Genomic DNA, 19,521 nt, shown 5'->3' with positions numbered 1-19,521 from the left:
CCGTTCAGTCTCAGCAACAAACAGGAACACCTGGGTATGTACGCCTTTTCATTGAGCCACCTCAGCACCACATATTTTTAACACAATTTGTAGCAAATATTTACTGAATCAAACGGAGATACCAGAGCTCTAAGGAAGCAGCTCAGGATATGGAGGATGCTTACAGACTGTGTCGTTCAGTAGAAGTACCTGCTCTTAGATCAGAAGTCAAGTGCTGCTCTTTAAAGATACATGAAACGAACATCGTTCCATCGGGAAGGTGTGGCTTTGAATTGCTCCAGTTCTGGTGAGTGACACAGTAAACTCACAGCAGTACACAGGATGGCGTTGCCTTGCTTTTTATTTTAGCTGTTTGTGAATGCACTGAGTGGGTGACAGACATCAGTTGCCTAATCACTAAAACTAAAGGGAAGCAGTTCAGTGCAAGCAGAAACCCATCACACTGCCTTCCGACAGTGGCCTCCGAGGGAGGCTCAGTACAGACTAGGCTCACTTTCTTTTCTTGCTCTATTTTCCCTCCTCCTCCCCTCCCCTCCACTGACAGCCTGCTTGGATGAGGAAGGTCTGTCAGCTATATGTATTTACTTATTAAGCGCTTACCTAATTAGTCTTGAATATGATCACGGGTGTTGGGGTTGGACCAGGAATGCAGAATACGAGTCAAAGCCAGAAACGGCGGAGCCTCTAACTTCTCCACTGGAAACACTGAAGTCTGTACAAATGTTTAAACTGGAACTGACAGCAACCTGTAGGCAAGGCTGCAGCCAAAGAAGGAACTCAAACCCCCTCCCTAGTACTTCACCAGGGGCATGGGGCCCAACGTTCACCTTGAATGCACCTGGGCAAATTCAGAGCCTGACACTGGGTTCCCTCATGACCTCTGCCAACTAATCAGTCAAAAGCTTTCCAGATCTGGAGCCTACTCCATAGACTGGGCCCATGCCCAGAACAGCAAGTGACTCCAACCAGTAGGAAAGCTTGCCCAGGTGCCAGGGAGAGACTTCACATCTGACTGACATATGGGCTCTGAATTTTCTCTTCTCACAGCTTGAGGTCATGAAGAGGGAGCATGTAGGGTGGAATGTTCGATTCGTCTACACAGCCTAGGGGATTTGGTTTAAATCAAATCATAATTACAACACCAGCCAGAAAAACAAGGCATGATTTTTTTTCCCTGTACCTTTTTTCTTGTATATGACCTTAAATATATGTTGGGCACAATAAGAGTAAGTATCAGTTTTGCTTTTGGAAATTGTAAATTCTCACATATAACAGTTCACTTATGTTATAAAATTAACAGGAAGTTAGCTAAATCAGTAAGTTAAATAATAGTTTAATGATTCCTATTTGTTGAATAAAGCACGTAACATTGCACTGGGAAAAACTAAATTTCCTTCTTTCCGGTTATTTTGTTGATAATTGTAGCATTCTGTGGAGTGTTCCTAGAGGTTTCTTACCCTGGGTTTAAATGTCCCTCACTTTTGTGCTCCCCTAAATGTTCTGTTGCTAAGGAACACACCCCCCCCCCATACACCTTTAAAGCAGCCCAGATACTCACATTGGGCAAATGATTAAACTAATGTGAGATGCTGACTATTACCACAAAATAAAGGACAAGAAAAAGCCATGACCATGGATGTTAGAGGAAAATACCAGTTTCTGATAATACCAGGAGGTTTCAAACTGGGCCCGGAACATTGTTGTTACCAAATGCCCTGGCTGCCCTGGGTGAGACACTGGAGTCAGATCTCCCCCCCCCCCTTCATTTGGCAACACAGAAGCATGCTTCTAAGAGCAGAAAACAAGTATGAGTAATGAAGTTATCTAAATAATGACTGGTGGGCGGAGACGACAGAACAAGAAACCCCTGAGCTGGGACGTTCACTCACAGTCCCTATGAGAGCAGATGAGGAAAGTCAAGCAAAGACCTCCGTGCCCACCCCAGGGGGTAACCCAGAAAGACTCACCTGGAAAGTCCACTCTATTACCCACAACTCTAAGGAATAGCCCAATTGTCAAGGCTGGATACACTTATTCCATTTTGTATGAGTCATGTGATCAGGTAGCCAGTTTTATGGTATAACTATAATATGTAAATCTACCTTTTAAGATGAAAAATTATCTCCTTAAATTGAGCCCGATTTGTAGGCTGCAGATCCCAGCGCTGTGGCCATCCTACCTACACACACACTTTCAACTGCTAAACAGAGTAGCCCGAGGTAGAAAGCTCTGGATATGGGAGATGCAGTTCCTCAGCTCCGTAAGGTCCACTGTGAATACCTGTGTGGTATTCTGACCTGCTGCAGTAGACACTCTTGCTCATTGCCTCTAAGCTGCAACACCCAGATGGTCAGGCATACAAGGGGGTTAGTCTCTAGAAAGCCAGACACTGAGTCCTGGACTTCCATGCAGAGGCTGAGATGATTTACCTCCACATGACCCATGGTTACCCTAGCTTCATGCTCAAGCACAGATCACAGTGGGAGAGACTGAAAATGATTCATATAAAACCAGCCCTGCAATTTTGAAAGCAAAGAAACTGTCCCCTGAGTGTGATGACATAATCCCATGTGTAATGCCTACATCTGTTTCAGCTTCTCCTGATATTCAAGTAGAAAATACATTTACTCACGGAGCTTGCATAGGATCAGGTAACTTTCTATGAGCTAGAGTATGAGAGAATAAAATTCCGCATGTAAGCATGGTTATTAACCTAAATAACTAAGTGCATCCCTAGAAGTAAGCCCTTTTAACTGTCTTAAATGCTGAGGCAGAATCATGGCTTCTTAAAGCTAGTTAGAGCTGGAGAGTGTGTGCCTAAGAAAGGCTTTTCAGTATACCCTAAGACACCCTGCAAGTGCATGATGGAGCTCAGTCTGTAATGGCTGCAAGCATATTCTACCCTGTCATCTCGATGTACACACACACACACACACACACACACACACACACACACACACACCTCTGAATATATGTATATTAGAGGGTTCTTGGGATAGTACAGTCTAATATCATTAGTTATGGAGAGATGTCCATATTAGGTTAACAGGGATGGAAAGATACTCCTCACACGGTAGCTTTAAAGAAAAAGTTACATAGTATGTGACACTGGGCTATTTTATGTGTCTGTGTTCATGACCATACACGTGTACATATGCAGGTGTGCAAGTATGTGCAGAGCCCAGAGGTTAATTTCAGATATCTTTCTCTATTGCTTCTTACCTAAATATGAAGACAGGGTTTCTCACTGAACAGAGTTTGCAGATTCAGCTCTACTGGCTGGCTGGTAAGCTCACCTCCTGTCTCAGTCTCCCCAGTGCTAGATTCTAGGTGTCTGCCAATACACCCACATCTTCATGTGGGCACTGGAGATTGGATTCAGGTCATTTTGCTTGCATGATGCGTACTTTATTAACTCAGCCTTCTCCCCAGCCCTACTTTGACTATTTTGACTTGGAATTTTACATAAATGAATAACACCAATAACTGATGATATTAGATTTGTCTGAATTTAATGTTCAATTACCTCTAAATATTCAAATATTTTACAAATGTAAATACCAAGGAGAAGTTGGGTAGAAACTTAAATATTTGTATTTTTATGGAAAGTCAGTTTTTCCTCAATAAATTTTCTGGGAGTTCTAAATCATCATTGACTAAAGAAAAGGGTGTGTGTGTGTGTGTGTGTGTGTGTGTGTGTGTGTACATATGTATGTGTGTGTGTGTATATATATACATATATATATATCCTTTTCTCAAAAAATAACATTTGGCACATTTATCACATAAAACTGGCTTAAAACTAAATGTTCTCCAAACAAATATAATATTTTTAATATCATTGCTTTTTATTCTGAATGGGGAGAGAAGATAAAATTTCAGTTTTATAATTCACTAGGTAAAATTATGTGAAATTGTACTTTCTCTAGGTCAAACACAATTGAAATCAGAAATTTACTATGGTCAATATTGTGTTCAATTTGTGGTTATTCTGAGACAGAGAGTGTGAAATAAAAGAGTAGAAAGGCTGAAGAGAGAAGGTGTCCCCCCCCCGCCCCCCGATCTGATAGAACCCTCACTGTCAGCTTTAGCCCTCAGAACAGTGACATCAGTGCCACTCACATCTTATACATGAGAACTGGGATTCAGAGGAGATGAAGCGGCCTGTGAACAGTCAGACAGGAGGAAGCAGAGCCAGCGGGTCTCTTCGCCAGGGCTTCTGGGAGCTCTCAGCAGTCCTATCCACATCCACTTTCCCACGGCCATCAACTCACTCACGTGACTTTGTCATCAACCAAGAGGATCCTCCAGCAACTGCCTTGTACTGACACCAGAGAGCTCCATGAATGAAGAGGTCCCACTGCCTTTGGTGGCCTGGAAGGGTCATGAGTTCTCCTTTGCATTAGGTATGTTTTTCTTTTTTAAGTTTTGTTCATGACTTTCAGGCACTATTTTAGGATGCTTCCCGCAAATCCTGCTTCCTCTTGCTGCCTGTAAGTGCCTCTGGACCTTAGGCATGTGACTATCATCTTTTCTCTCCACCTCATTTAGCTTTTATCTATGCATTTGATACTTTTATATTTTCAATCCCTTATTGAAGGGTAGTTCTTTCTATCTGGGTCGATTTTAAAATTGTTACTTCCAATAATTTCACATTTTAGAGTTCTGTTTTCCTTTTGGCTTATTGCTTAAACTAACCCTGTTTAAAAAAGATACTCCATTTCATTTTTTTCTCTTTCATTACGTGACCTGATAAATATTCAGAGATTGGCAGTGTGACTCTAGACAGCAGTATGCAAATCACATTCTGGCTAAATGGTTGAACGCATGCTTAGCATGTGTGAGCCCTGGGTCTGACCCTCAACATCAATCGATCAATAAACAAATACAAGAATACAAAATGATGGTCAATGTTACAAAAGCACTTCAGGAGACATTTCTAAATATATCTTTCTGCCACACTGAGAGTTCATGTAATTTTCAGTTACTAATTATAATACAGAATTAAATCTTTAGACACAAGAAAAAAAAAGATATAATTTAGAGGAAATCACCCCAAGACTAAAAGCTAGTATGTTGTACTCAGTAGGAGTGTGTGCTGTGTCTAACTTATTGTTTATTCATGTGTTTACTAATCAGATACTGTCTTGCATATTCTGTACTGCAGGGTCAATATGGAAGTATCTACAAAAGTAATACACAAAAATAAGTTTTACTGTCCTTTGGTTATGCAAATTGATCCTCCTTTTGAAGGTCAAACCCTATTTGTTGGAAGCCGAGGGAGAGGAGCAACTTCCATTAACATAAATAAAGACATGGGCAAGGGCCATAAGATGAACATTCAATTAGAACTCGCACACAGACACACTCACTCTTAAGGCTGCTAAAATATCAAGTCTTCAATTCTCCATTAAAAACAAGCCCTGATTATAAGCTTTCAAATGATTTAAAGATGTGAAAGCCTGTCTGCAGTTGAGCCCGGTTCAAAGCCAGAAAGAAATCATTTCTTCTTCTTCCAACTCCGAGTCTGTTTAGGAGAAGGACATCTGATAGAAGTGGTTGTGCCAGTCTAACCAACTCTAAATACAAAACGCTTCTAGCAACATTTGGATACATATAATTTGACAAAAAGTTTTGTAAACTTAAGCTTTGAAAAAATAGAAACTATAAGCTCCAACAAAAAGCTTAATATGTAATTGAAAGAAAATAATATTTTGTAGAAAAAAAAGCTGCCCTTCCAAAAAGAGACAAAAATGACTAACTTTTATTTCCCAAGAGAATTGTGCTACTTTTATACAACGAAATTACAGCCACCACAAATTGCTTTCAACAATTCCATCGCTTCTTCATTCGACCACTTGAAAATCAAGATTCCTTCAGATTATAAATATACCTTTTATAACTCTGTTATTACGTACTGTGAACGGGGAAAGAGGGCCAATCCTGTGGCCGTAGCGCCGGATGGCTTCTCTGATGTGGCAGGGCTGGATGGCATCGCCGTGAGCCTCAACACCACAGGCCGCAGTGCTCTGGGACAGAAAAACACATAAACTGTTACTAAATCAAAAACACACAACACAACTACAGTGTATAAAATATGAAAATAAACCTTTATAAAATGGACCATTTTCCCCTTAGGATGCACATCCCTGCTGCCATATACTACATCTAAAGAGAAAGTTCCATTAACAAATCAAAGATGACTTTTCCATGACCCCGTCCGAGCAGACCCACCAAATGCAGTTTTTATGCCTTCAATATTTCACCCAAGCCTTCATGTCAGGTAGGAGCATACAGCCACTTGTGTGCTGGCAAAAAGTGTCACGGGGGCTTGTTGAAAGACCCACAGGAAGCTCTTTTCAAAAAAACGTTTAAACGTTTATTATTATAAATGTTTCTTGGGAGATTCTTGGGCTTATTTTGAAATGACTTGAGTCATGAATTTAAAATGAAAAAATGTAAAATGGTCATATATTTGTCATATTGGGAACTGTCACAGAAGACCATTTAATTTGATTCCTAATATTTTAGGTGTCCTTGGGATAAAGTAAAATAAAACCTTCCTATTTTATCTCACGTATGAAAGGCATGTTTGAAAACACAAAAAAAAACACATGAAAGATTATGTGCAAAGAGACTGTGAGTATAAACTCAACAAATTATATACATCCACATGTATGTATAACACATGTATATATGTGTATGTATGTATGTGTGTGATACAATGAACTGTCCTAGTCAGGTCTGCAAGTTCAGCCTTGGGCCCAGAGACCTTGGGTTCAGATTAGAGCCCATTGGTTACCAGCTCTGTAAATATCGCTGGGCCTCAGATATCTTTTTTTTCCTGTAACTTAGGATAATAATTCTAAGTACTTCCCAGGCTGGCTGTGAAACTACATGAATTGAAATAGATAAGGCACTCAGAGTTATAGTGACATGCTATAATGCTATTACTGGGGTCATATTATTTAAGGGTAACCACGAACTTGATGCAGTAAGTCATCTGAAAGCACAGTAGGCACCAGATGTCAGCTCATCAACTGTACAGAATTAGAGAAAGAACTACCCAGTCTATATGCTATTGTAATTGTGTTCTGGAACCCACTCACAGTCACCCAATTAGCGTCATTTGCTTTCCTGAGCCTACAATTACAAAAATGTTTCTGATAATTCTCACAAGTTTGACATCATGATTACTCATAGGGAACATGATTCTGTATGTAGAACCTCTGCAGATAACAGTTTGAGACAATCTTATCAAAATGAAAAGGCACAGCCTCTTTGATTCAGCAATTTTACCTTTAAGAATTTTCTTAATGACACATTTCATGACTACAAAATAAAATGTAGAAATAAACACATGAATAGTTAATACACTACCATTTGGATTGACAACTAAATGCTTACTTGTAGGACTGGGCAAATAAATTATGATATAGTCATTCAAAGAAACAGAAAAGATGACATGCATTTTAGGCCTTTCATATTCTTATGGTGTGATACCTAAGACAAATGTGTGGAAAAAAGACAAGGTATTCAGTAACTCAGCACTGTGCTACTGCTTATTGAGAACAAAGCTTGAGCATGGCAGTGGCGGTGCACTTCTTACACCTTTGATCCCAGCACTGGGGAAACAGGAGGATCTCTGAGTTCCCGGCCAGCCTGGCCTATAAAGCAAGGGCCACACAGAGAAACCCTGTCTCCAAACAAACCAAATGTTGTTTATCCATTTAAACATGGACCGTCTCTGTGAGGATTCAGTGAATATAGTAACAGGGCTCTCACACAGGGCAAGTGGCTGGCTAAGACAGGGGTCAGAGGAAGACTTATTTTTCATTATGTTCTTCCCTGAACTTTGAAAACATACTTTTAGTCTATGTACAGATGAATAGAACAATGAAAATTCCTACCAAACAAGAATAGCTGCTAGTTATCCAAGCTGAACTTAAAGGAAAACTTAAAACATAAAACAAACGGGCTCTTGATTATTTTGTTATAACAAGAGTTGAAATAAGCCAAATCAGAATTCACGGAGGAGCTCTCGACCTCTCCTGTGCCCACATCACATGGATTAAGTTATCTTAACCTTCACTTTGGCAGTGATGTAAAGGTATAAATTGTTTCTTTGGGTGCTTTCTCAATTCACACTCCATTTCATTTCACCCTTGGAAGGAATACATGTGAATAAAACACAGTCATCAGGTCCCTAGATGTAAGCACAGACTCTTCAGTGCGTCCGTCCGTCTTGCTCTGTGACTTACACACCTGCATTCACAGTTGATGCCCGTCAAGGGAGTAGCAGGATCCTCTCCACTTGTGGAAATGTATGTGAGTATTGAGCTGAATTTAGAATATACAGAGAAAACCTTCCAGTAGGAACTCAAGAGGAAGTGAAGTAGACACCGAGGTCAGTATCCTGTATGTGCAAAATGAAGTCCTAAGTGCTATGTACAATAATCCCCTATGGTACTCTCCTAAATTCACCGTTCTCTCTTTGCAAATTGTATTTAGTTTTCATGTCTTAACTCAAGGGGAAGACAGAACTTCCGCTAAGTTAGCCAATAGAGCTGATCCTATTTATAGAAGGTTTTGCCCCCAATCCCTGAACTTTGCAATGGCAATCCCCTAGGACTACCTGGTCTGAATCTACCTGTCTTCTCCAGATTCCCACACTGGGATCTTACTGTCCAAGGGCTTTAGGAGGTGATACAGTTAGGAGCTGGAGCCCTCACTCTTACTCCCATGTGATGTTAGGTGATTCTACACAAGAAACCATATGCAGACATTCACTAACCAGTGAATTTGCCAGCACCTTAATTTTGGACTCCCTAGCCTTTGGAATATGAGAGACAAATTTCTCGTTTGTAAGCCACATAATTTATAGCATTTGACTCTAGCAGCCTGAATGGACTATGACAGAATAATAAATTAGAAATGACTCTGCTCGTTAACTAAAAAAAAAAAAGATTTGTTTATGTTTATTATATGTGTATGGGTGTTTTGCTCGCCTGTGTGTCTGTGCACCATACGCATGCAGTACCAGCAGAGGCCAGAAGGGGCGTCAGATCCCCTGGAACTGGAGTTAACAGAGGGCTGTTAGCTGCTATGTGCTGCTAAGGTTTGAGCCTGGTCCTCCCCAAGACCAGCCAGTGCTCTTACCACTGAGCCATCTCCAGCCCTCCTGATTGCTATTTGTAAATATGGAGACAAGACACACTGGATCACGCATCATTTTAAAAAACAAAGTTAACTTTACCTTTATAAAAGTTAAACACATACATTTTTGTGAGAATTCCATTCAATTTTCCATTTTGCCAAGTTCATACTCATCTGCCATTATTAGTAACTGCTGGCATTGACATGAATGGAGTTACCATGGGCACTTCTACATTTTCTTGGTTTGTCCACTGAGTTCAGTGAAAGAGAGGTTTGTAAGTTAAAAGTTTATATTCCTAGTAATTATTTTTTCATCTCAACAAATACCTTATGTCACTATCCAGTTCCTCACCAAGGTGCTTAGAATCTGTTCAAGTTAAAGATAAAGTCCACATTTAGAAATATCAATTTAGCTGGGAATCAATCTACCTCAAGACCCAGCAATACCACTCTTGGGTATATACCCAAAAGATGCTCAATCATACCACAAGGACATTTTCTCAACTATGTTCAGCATTATTCAGAATAGCACGAACCTAGAAACAACCTAGATGCCCTTCAAGTGAAAAATGGATAAAGAAAATGTGGTATATATACACAATGGAGTACTACTCAGCAGAGAAAAACAATGACAGCATGAAATTTGCAGGCAAATGGATGGAACTAGAAAAAATCATCCTGAGTGAGGTAACCCAGACCCAGAAAGACAAACATGGTATATACTCACTCATAAGTGGATAGTAGATATAAAGCAAGGGATAACAAAGCTACAATCCACAGCCCCAGAGAAGCTAGGTAACAAGGAGGACCCAAAAGGGACACATGAATCACCCTGGGAAGGGGAAATAGATGAGATCTGCTGGGTAACCTCTGAGAAGGGGGTAAAGGGGAAGGGTTGGGGGATAGGAACATGAGAGATCAGGATGGCTGAATTGGGGGGGGGACGGGGGGGGGGGAGAGAGAGAGAGAGAGAGAGAGAGAGAGAGAGAGAGAGAGAGAGCGAGCGAGCAATGAGAGAGATATCTTGATGGAGGGAGCCATTATGGAGTTAGGGAGAAACCTGGTGCTAGGGAAACTCCCAGGAACCCACAAGGATGACCTTAGCTATGACTCCTAACAATAATGGAGAGGGTCCCTGAACTGGCCTTCCCCTGTAATCAGATTGATGACTACCCTAATTGTCATCATAGAACCTTCATCCAATAACTGATGGAAGCAAATGCAGAGATCCACAGCCAAGCACTGAGCTGAACTCCAGGAGTCCAGTCGAAGAGAGGGAGGAGGGATCACAGGAGCAAGGAGGAGGGGTTTAAGATCATGATGGGGAAAGTCACAGAGACAGCTGACCTGAGCTAGTGGAAACTCATGGACTCTGGACTGACAGCTGGGGAACATGCATGGGACAGAATTAGGCCCTCTGAATGTGGGTGACAGTTGTGTGGCTTGATCTGTTTGGGGGCTCCTGGAAGTGGGATAGGACTCATCCCTGGTATATGAACTGGCCTTTGTTGAAGCCCATTCCCTAGGGTGGGATGCCTTGCTCAGCCTTGGTGCAGGGGAGAAGGGCTTGGACCTGCTTCCACTTGGTGTGCCAGACTTATCTGCTTTCTAATACACAAACGTGGAGTGTATATTGGAGGCTTACTTATTTTATTTGTATTTTATCCACTGTTTTTACTGAAATGGCACTGTATGTTTTTATCACATGAGTTAATATAGTGAAATATACATTATGGAATGTTAAATGTAGCTTAAACAAATATGTTGCTTTATTATTATTATTATTATTATTATTATTATTATTATTATTATTATTTTTGGTGACCATGTAACTTTGGCATTTTACATTATTCAAGAATCTTGCCGGGCGGTGGTGGCGCACGCCTTTAATCCCAGCACTCGGGAGGCAGAGCCAGGCGGATCTCTGTGAGTTCGAGGCCAGCCTGGGCTACCAAGTGAGTCCCAGGAAAGGAGCAAAGCTACACAGAGAAACCCTGTCTCGAAAAACCAAAAAGAAAAACAAAACAAAACAAAACAAAAAAAGAATCTTTAACAATGCCAATTTGCTGTACAAACTGTTTCTTGAGATTTGTTCCTCTTATTTGATAGTTCCATATCCCTGAGAGAATACATTATTTTTCTGTGTAATAGATAGCACAATTATGCCACCATAACTGAAGTTTTCACTGAGAAAATGACAATACACACACATGATTGACTATAGAAAGTGGTGTTTGGATATATGAAGAGAAATAATTAATGATCTTAAAATGGAAAATTTAGGAGAGATCAGATATATAGTGGAAGACCTGGACTGTGAAATACCCCAAATTTCATAGTTTTAATAAGATAAAGAAAGAAGTGTGTTTAAATATTCAAGTGAAAAAATTTCCAAAATGTATGAAGAATTGTTTCATGTATGCACAATTATGAGGTTAATTACAGCTCATTTTCACATACTTTGGAAAGTATGCAGAGAAGTGTGCAGCGCATGAAAACAATGATACACGTATGTTGATTTAAAATTTAAAATTTAATGAGGGAAGTCAGAAAACAGTGCAATGGCATAGTTTGAAAGACAAAACTAGCAACCTAGAACTCCGTACTGAAGTATCTTTCAGGAATAAAAGGACAGACAGTTTGAGACAAATGGAAACTCAACAAGCCATCACTAGCAATCTGGAGAAATAACAAAGCTGAGAAGTAACCCTACCTGGCTTTATGCTTTCCTGTAAAACTACGGTCATCAAGACAGGGAAATACCGACAGAACCTCACAGATGAGTCAGTGGAACAACTGGAAGATGCCACTAAGCCGATCGACAGGTAAGTCACAAGCTGAGACAGTGTGTGTGAAGCAGCAGGCAGCCGCAGACCTTACCTAGGATGTACAGAGAACTCTTACAGACCGTTAGCACCTTCTCCCTTCGCATGTAACTCCCCACCAGTGAACATCCATTAGAAGGGGTCGAGTAAAGCCAGTGGCAAGAGCAGACAGACATGGGGCAGGGGAGAGAGGACCTGAAGGATGGGGGAAGGGATGACCAGATGGACAGAACAGTGTCGGCACAGTAAAATGTCAACTGTATTTACAGACTGGCAAGTGCATGCCAATCAAGATTGTGGCTATAGTGTTCACACTAGAATTCTCTTAACTTCTCCTTGTATAAAAGAAAAATATCAGTATCTTGTTTATGCACACTGTTGGAACACAGTCCAAGAATGGAGGTGTATGAGTGGATTGCTGAGTGCTTGTAAGAAAACTCCAAGAAACCAAGACGAGAGTCTTGTGACCTCTGTTTCTTTAAAAACACGGAATTGGTCTTAGATTGTGTTTTCCTGCCCCTCCCCGGTGTAGTGGACAGGAGTGAGTTGACTTCAGATTATTCATTACAACTGGCTGTTGTTTGTTTATATGCCTCTATGGAAAAACATGGCTTGCCGTGTGTGGTTTGCCCACCACATGTGGCTTGCCCTTGTGATTTTGATACTTTGCTCATGTGACTCCTCTTAACTCTCAGATATAAATTGTCTGATGCTTTGAATAAAGTTGGCTATTGCGTGAGACTAGTCCGCCTCATTTATTGGCTCCATTCTTGCCCCTACCCCCGCCCCCGGTCCTACTGCCTGGCGAGTGGTAAGCAGCACACAAAAGTTGTTTCAAGTCTGACTTGGTGTCATTGACTGTGGGGACACATAAGCTGGCTGCTTCTTAAGCTTTGAGTGGTGAGAAACACATACACACACACAAAACCCCCCAAACCCAAAATATTTCTCTCCACTTTCTATCAAAAAAGAAAGGAAGGAAAAAACCAAAACACAAAACCAAACAACAACAACAACAACGAAAACCACCAACCTTTTTCCTCTTCCTCTGCTTGCTTTTAGTCGAGTCTTGTCCTGCACTCCCATTCCCCAGGGAGCCGGATGTGGCTCTCCCGGAATGCTGGGATCCAGAAGAGGGCGCTGTTGGTGTAGGAGGCGGTGTGTTCTCAGGAGAGTCTGGGCAGGACTTCAAACAGGACCCCTGCACAAAGACACCGGCTTTGAGATGAACCGACCAGACCTCCCGGCAATAGATTATCTTTACTGCCTTTTATGTTTAATACCATTTATAGCTTAAAATGGATTCTTATCTATTTCATAGAAATGGATGTCTTTTCCCTAAAGTTCTAGTCATGACAATTTTTAATCTAATCATTTAGACAAAAATCAAAATTCTATATCCACTGCTTCTAACAAAATCTGTTAACTTTGTTGGATACCATGGAATTTTTGCTTGTATTTTAAATTTACAAGTCTTCAAAGGACTCTGAACTCTCCTCAGACGGGATGGCTGTTAGACATTGTGTATGTCAGTGGCTACCCGCATTTCCCCACAGCTCAGAATCATCAGTTTAGGATCACTAAGTCTTCCAGTCTGTTCTAATGCAGTGTCTTCTCTCCTTCCTTAGTATTGCTCTTTTATTTATTTGGACTGCAATCCTGTTACTTATTTCATCTCAAATACTTGAAGAATTATATTCTCAGCATCCTCTTCTCCATGGCTAATTACTCTAACTTCTTGAAGCCAGTTACCACAGACATGCTTTTGAGTTCCTCCACAGCCCCTTACCTCCTCTTCACACACGCTCATTGGGTGAATGGCATCCTGGAGGATAATGTTAGGAAACAGAGGTTCTTGCACTCGCAGATAAATGAGGAGGGGTACAGGTTTGGCCTGGCCCTACAGATAGCGAAGAGGTCGCCTAGGCTACTAACCACTTCCGTTTCTAGCCATCTGAGAAGAAAACTGGCTGTACATCTCTTCCTTTGAAGAGACAACATTTATGTTCAGCATTCCTGGTTTCCCGAGTGCTGAATGCAAGGACCTCTGTGCTCCCAACAGGATGGTGCTGAAACGCCAGGACAACACATTTTCTTGTCATATAACAATACTGGCTTCTAAGAAATTGACAGGTATTCAAGATATCTAAGTCATTTTCCTAGATAGTTGTACCCACCCTGCCCTCATTCTAGAAATCATACTAACCCTGTGCTCTGTGGTTCAAACGTTCTCTATAATATAGTAAAAGAAATGATGTTAGATTTTGCAGGCCCCTTGCTGAAATTCTGGTATCAGTCTCAACAGTACTTCGTCGATCACACTGTCTGGAGAAACCACCAAACAAGAGAAAGTAAAGCTAGTTTTGGTTGAGTATTCTTTGCCCCAAATGCTTAGGGTAAGTTTTGTTTCAGATTTCAGATTTTTAAAAAACTATTTTGGAATATCTATACAGCTCCAAGGGATCATGTCCACATGTGTGTAAACCATATGCTGAAAAAAGATCTAGAAAATGTAGCTATTACCATCGCTATTACATTTGCTAGTCTAGTGTCAGGAACCCAAGCTTAACCAGATTGGTTCCTTATGTGGCTAGTCTTTAAGGATGATGCCCCCTCAGATAAGACAAACCCAATCAACCTGGTGACTGATTATAATACATTGGCACTGATGTCAGGATCTTCTAAAACATCTCCGAATTCATCATCCTTCAGCCAAGATCCTGCTAGTCTGATAACTTGCAGTAGTCTGGAACACTATACAACCCCAGGCTTTACATTCTTTTTTAAATGCAACTTCCTATTAGTTCTCTTTAATGAGGTTTTAGTTTTAACAGTTATCCACTTCCACCCTTGTACAATTGTTCTTTTGCTGCCTCTGAGGTCCAGAATGTTCTTTCTCTTCAGTTTCCATACCTTCAACACTTTGCTGTCCACATGCATGCACACATGAGATTTAGTTTAATTCTCTAGGTGGTTCATTTGGAAGTCAGTATGATACACTTACTTGGTTTCTGTGCTTGTTTACGTATTTGCTTGTTTGTTTTACAAATCCTGCAGTCTCCCTGAACCGGGCACTATCATTCTCCAGATGCCTCTCTGGCCCATATTTGGCACACTCCTTCATGCTGGCTGCTGATTTGCAAGGCTGATGAGTGAGAATTCTGCCTTAGCATGTGTTTTATCAGATAATGAAGGGCAGGAAGGGAGACAGTCTTTATGAATGTCTACTTTGACTACCAGACACAGGGGAGAGTAGGTGGAGCCAGGCCAGGAAAAAGCTTCAAGCTGACACTGACAGTCTCTCAGGATGCTCTCTGAGACTTAGGCTTCCACCTCCCAGAGAGCCCAGGAAACCCAGTACACATAGGACATTTTTTTGAACTGCTCTTCAGCTGGGAAAAGCGCCTGTGGTTATTGAGTAGTTGCCCAGGGCGGCTCGGCCACCCTGGAGAACCAAGAAAGAGGGATGGGGATGTTGGGGGTGTTTTCTGAGACTTGCAAGCAATCACTTGAATGCTAAGGAAAAACTAGGTTGTTATGTTCACAGTAAATTTCCTCAATTAGAAATGTTACAACAAATTTGTCTGATGTTAATGGAAAGCACACTATACACATACTCATAAAGCATCAAAGACATTGCAAAGGGCACTCTTTGACATCATAATTGGGGTTTGAAACATAAAGAAAATAAAGAGTGTTTAATCAACTAAGTAAGCTTTAGGAACTTTTAAAGCATGGTGACTGATAATGATGTATGACCTTTTTAATGGGCATAAACATTTCAATCCCTACTTGGATTTCAAGCCAATCTGATTCTCCAAGGGCTATGAAGAAAAGTTGAGTTGACTTCTGGCTTGTTACTAAGATGCTACATGAGCAGATATCACGGTATATGTTCTACCCATTGTTGGGAAGAATATGTAACATGGGGTCGGTCCATGGTGAGTCCACAGACTAATAGAATGGCTTTAGGTGCTCTCTGAACAACCCAAATTACCCTAAAAAATGTGTACCTGGAATGGGATTTATAAAACTATACTATCCTCATCCACAGATAGTAACAGGAAGTAGATGTGTGTTATTAAGTGGGCTTTGCCGTGTTCAGGTTATGCATTTCAGCCAGCTTGATCTAAACTCACTTTATAAGTACAGAATCAGATGTGAACCTAATCTGTCCTCATTCCTCTCTATGGTTATTAGAGTGAACGATATGATACTGCTGTTTTTGTTATTAAGAAACTCTAATACTGGCAAATGTATTCAACATGTTCTGTTTCATTTCTGGTTTTCAGGCACATTGTGCTAGCAGAGAAGATTTTAGAAAATGAAGTGGTGCACCGTTATGCAAAAGGTCACACATGCGGAGGCTTCCCAGCTCCTACAGAAGAGGTCCTAGCAGCACAAACTGAGAATAAATGGAGCCAGGCCAATATAAATTATTGTTGACATAAATCAGTAAATGAAATGGAAGGCTATGAATAAATGTTAGGAATTATTACATGATAATAATCCCCCTTCCAGCTCACTCCATGGTCTCTTGATTTCTTGCATGCTAAGCAAAAATTGTACCATTGACCTCAACTCTCATCATTTGAGCTACAAAGAAACAGTTTTCTCCATCATCATGTAATGATATAGACCAGTTATTCACTTCACAAATCTCAAAGTGGGACAGGTTCTACAACCAGCTGTCTGTCATGGAAGGGCTAGGAAAGACAAGTATTCTTTAAAAAGAATTCTTTTTTAATTTATTAAATTTAATTATTTAATTTAATTTATTCTTTAAAGAAAAACAGTATTCTTTAAAAATCAAAATGGGGCCAAAGGGTGAAAAAGTCATAACAACAAGGAGGTCCTCTGGGCTCGGCATAACAAATGGTCAATTAGTATTTGTGCAAATGGGCAGTGTATTAAGATTTTCTAAGCAAAGGCTACACACTCCTATACAATGTTTCCCAAAGGAAAACTAACGGAGACAGGCAACAGATACACAGATGTGTTCCCCCGACTCTCTGCTACTCACCTCAGCAGAGCTGTGGTACTGAATGAAGGTTGCGGAGATGGCATGGCTGAAGGGATCCCCTGCCTTGGATACCATATCCTGCCTCACGAGAAGAGCCAGGTCCACTAACTGAAGAACAGAGCAACAAATAGGAAGTGACACAGCTGGAAAGAACCATTAATGCCACAGAAGAGGCAACCAGCAACACATTCAGAACATGTTGATGATTACTGATATTAATACAGCCATCCATTTTGGACATGGCGCACAGCCTCTCAATGACTGGTGACTGGACCAATTCACAATCACAAATTACATGTTTGATTTTCTAACTTCATTTTGTTATCAACAAGGGAACTTTTTAAATAGGCATTTCTGGACTACCAGCCCTGGGATTCCAGGCTAGTCTAGGAGTTTCCATTCCCAAAACAGGCTAACAAGAGGCTGATCCTGTGGCCTGGACACCATACCCAGGGGACCACACCTGGAATGCCATGATCCTACACCCACATATCTCCAGGGATAAAATAGTCACAGACTTTGACAGTCACTTGTTTCAAAGATCAGAAACAAGCTCTTAAATAAGTCTGTGGAGGATGTAAGACTTCAACACTGAGAAAAATTGGGCATTCCATATACAGTTAGGATAAAGTTAAAGGAACAGACATTTTAAGTACATTTTTTTTTTTGTTAACTCATCAAGAATTTCGTACATGCCAACAATGTATTTAGCTCATATTCACTCCCAACTCTTCTAACTCCTCCCAGATCTACCCCCATCCTCCTCTTCTTTTTGGTTTTAATAACCCCGGCTCATTTTGTGCTGACTATATACTCCTGGGGGCAGGGCCACCCACTGGAGCATGTTAACCCAACTGGAGATACAACCTTAAAGAAAACTGGTTCTCCCTCCCTTAGAAGTCATCACTGTCAAAAGCTCCTCAGGTAGGGGTGGGGCATGTGAGCTGAAATGCTGACTAGAAAGTCTGTGCAGGTCTAGAAACAGTATTCTTTAAAAAACCAAAACAACAGCACCCCCGCCCCCAGAACTAGTGATACAAAGAAACATAATCGAGCTAAATTCTAGAATATGATGTGTTTCAGAAGAAAAATGATGCTGTTCTTATTCCAGTAGCAGGTGGAATAAGGAACTGACCATGAACCCAGGGAGGAGAAATCAGCAGGAGTAGTTGATTGACAGTTCAGACTCTTACCTGTGCTACTGTTTCATACGCTAAATATGCCAGGATTTCCATAGCTGTAACATTGGGCTTTATCTCCATGCTGCCACAGTCCAGCCAGTCTCGAAATTTGGAAGCTTTTTTGGCTATTAATTAAAACAAAAGTGAAAAGTTTTACTTTTTAATGTGCTTTAACCTTCACATGACTGTCAGAAATTGGAAATACTTCTCCTGAAACTGCATAGGAGAAATAACATTCATAGAAACAATGTTTGGGAAAGCTCTCTTAACATCTACATTTCTTTTAGTCTCAAGCAATCCCAGTTGGAAACCTTGGTTAAGAAGCAATACCCTGGTTGCAAGAGTCCCTCAGGCCCTCGGATCTCCCGTCTCTCTAGGGTGGACGGCCCGGTACATCACACTCTCACCTCAGGCCTCTTGATGGTGGAGAACATGATACACCTTTTCTCCACTGTATTGCTCACAGTGCTCTACAGTATGTTACCATTGGCCAGAGTCTTAGTTATTATCACAGAAAAGCTGCTTTCTCCATGCAACTTTATTCTTGGGGAAATAAAATTCTGGAAGAAAAAGCTGTTATGAAGGAATACAGAGAAAGAAACTACATTTCCAATCCTCAAAATGTGCCTACTACTAAAAGAGGCTCAAAATTGTGAATTGAGAATGAAACAAATCATTGCTGGCCTGAGATAACCTGTACTTATGTCTTTGCTGACTACAGAGATGTTAAAATCCTTAGGCCTGACTCTCCAAACCAAACTGACTGCAACCTGCCCTCATGGCCTCAAAACTGAGCTGGCCTTGAATCTAGTCCCTTGTATTCCTGTCTGCTCTCCTATCATTCCTCTTCATTCACAGCAATCCTGACCATCTGGGCCAAAGATAGACTTCTCACATCATTTATGGAAGTAACCATACATATTTCATGTATGCATAGATTTCTCAGACCACAGTTCTTTGTTGTTGGCAGAGAATATGCCTGAAGTTCCTGAATACCTAATTGTATCATGTAGATATGGAACCAAGCAGTACACAGACCTTTCATTAAATACCTGTTATTGGCCTGGTGGTGTCGTATGCCTTTAATCCCAGCACTCGGTAGGCAGAGGCAGGAGGATCTCTGAGATCGAGGCTAGCCTCATCTACAGTCTACAGAGTGAATTTCAGGACATCCAAGGCTACACAGAGAAACTTTGTCTTGAAACACTAAAACCAAACAACAAAACAAAACAAAATCCCCAAACAAACAAAACCCAACATTGCAATTGTCCCAGTGCTAAGCAGAGCTGAATTTAGCACAGAGCCTTCCATAGATATTACTAATTTATCTAGTAAT

General features: G+C 40.9%; 1 protein-coding gene across 5 annotated transcripts in view; it reads right to left on the bottom strand.

The window, feature by feature from the left end:
• Positions 1–19,521, bottom strand: part of Supt3h (SPT3 homolog, SAGA and STAGA complex component) — a 349,478-nt gene that overhangs the window by 58,952 nt on the left and 271,005 nt on the right. For 4 of the 5 annotated variants that reach the window (XM_028890682.2, XM_037200133.1, XM_028890681.2 and 1 more), the window contains exons 8-11: positions 18,198–18,310; positions 17,005–17,112; positions 13,015–13,182; positions 5,919–6,029 (exon numbers count right to left, since the gene is read on the bottom strand). In XM_028890682.2, the coding sequence (XP_028746515.1) occupies positions 5,919–6,029; positions 13,015–13,182; positions 17,005–17,112; positions 18,198–18,310 (500 nt within the window). Of the gene's footprint in view, positions 1–5,893; positions 6,030–13,014; positions 13,183–17,004; positions 17,113–18,197; positions 18,311–19,521 lie in introns of all 5 variants that reach the window. The other variant, XM_037200134.1, reaches the window with a different exon arrangement.

This window comes from Peromyscus leucopus, chromosome 16_21 (assembly GCF_004664715.2).
Source record: "Peromyscus leucopus breed LL Stock chromosome 16_21, UCI_PerLeu_2.1, whole genome shotgun sequence".
Taxonomy (NCBI): domain Eukaryota; kingdom Metazoa; phylum Chordata; class Mammalia; order Rodentia; family Cricetidae; genus Peromyscus; species Peromyscus leucopus.
The sequence above is the reverse complement of the archived record's forward strand: the minus strand, read 5'-3'. Positions and strand labels throughout refer to the sequence as shown.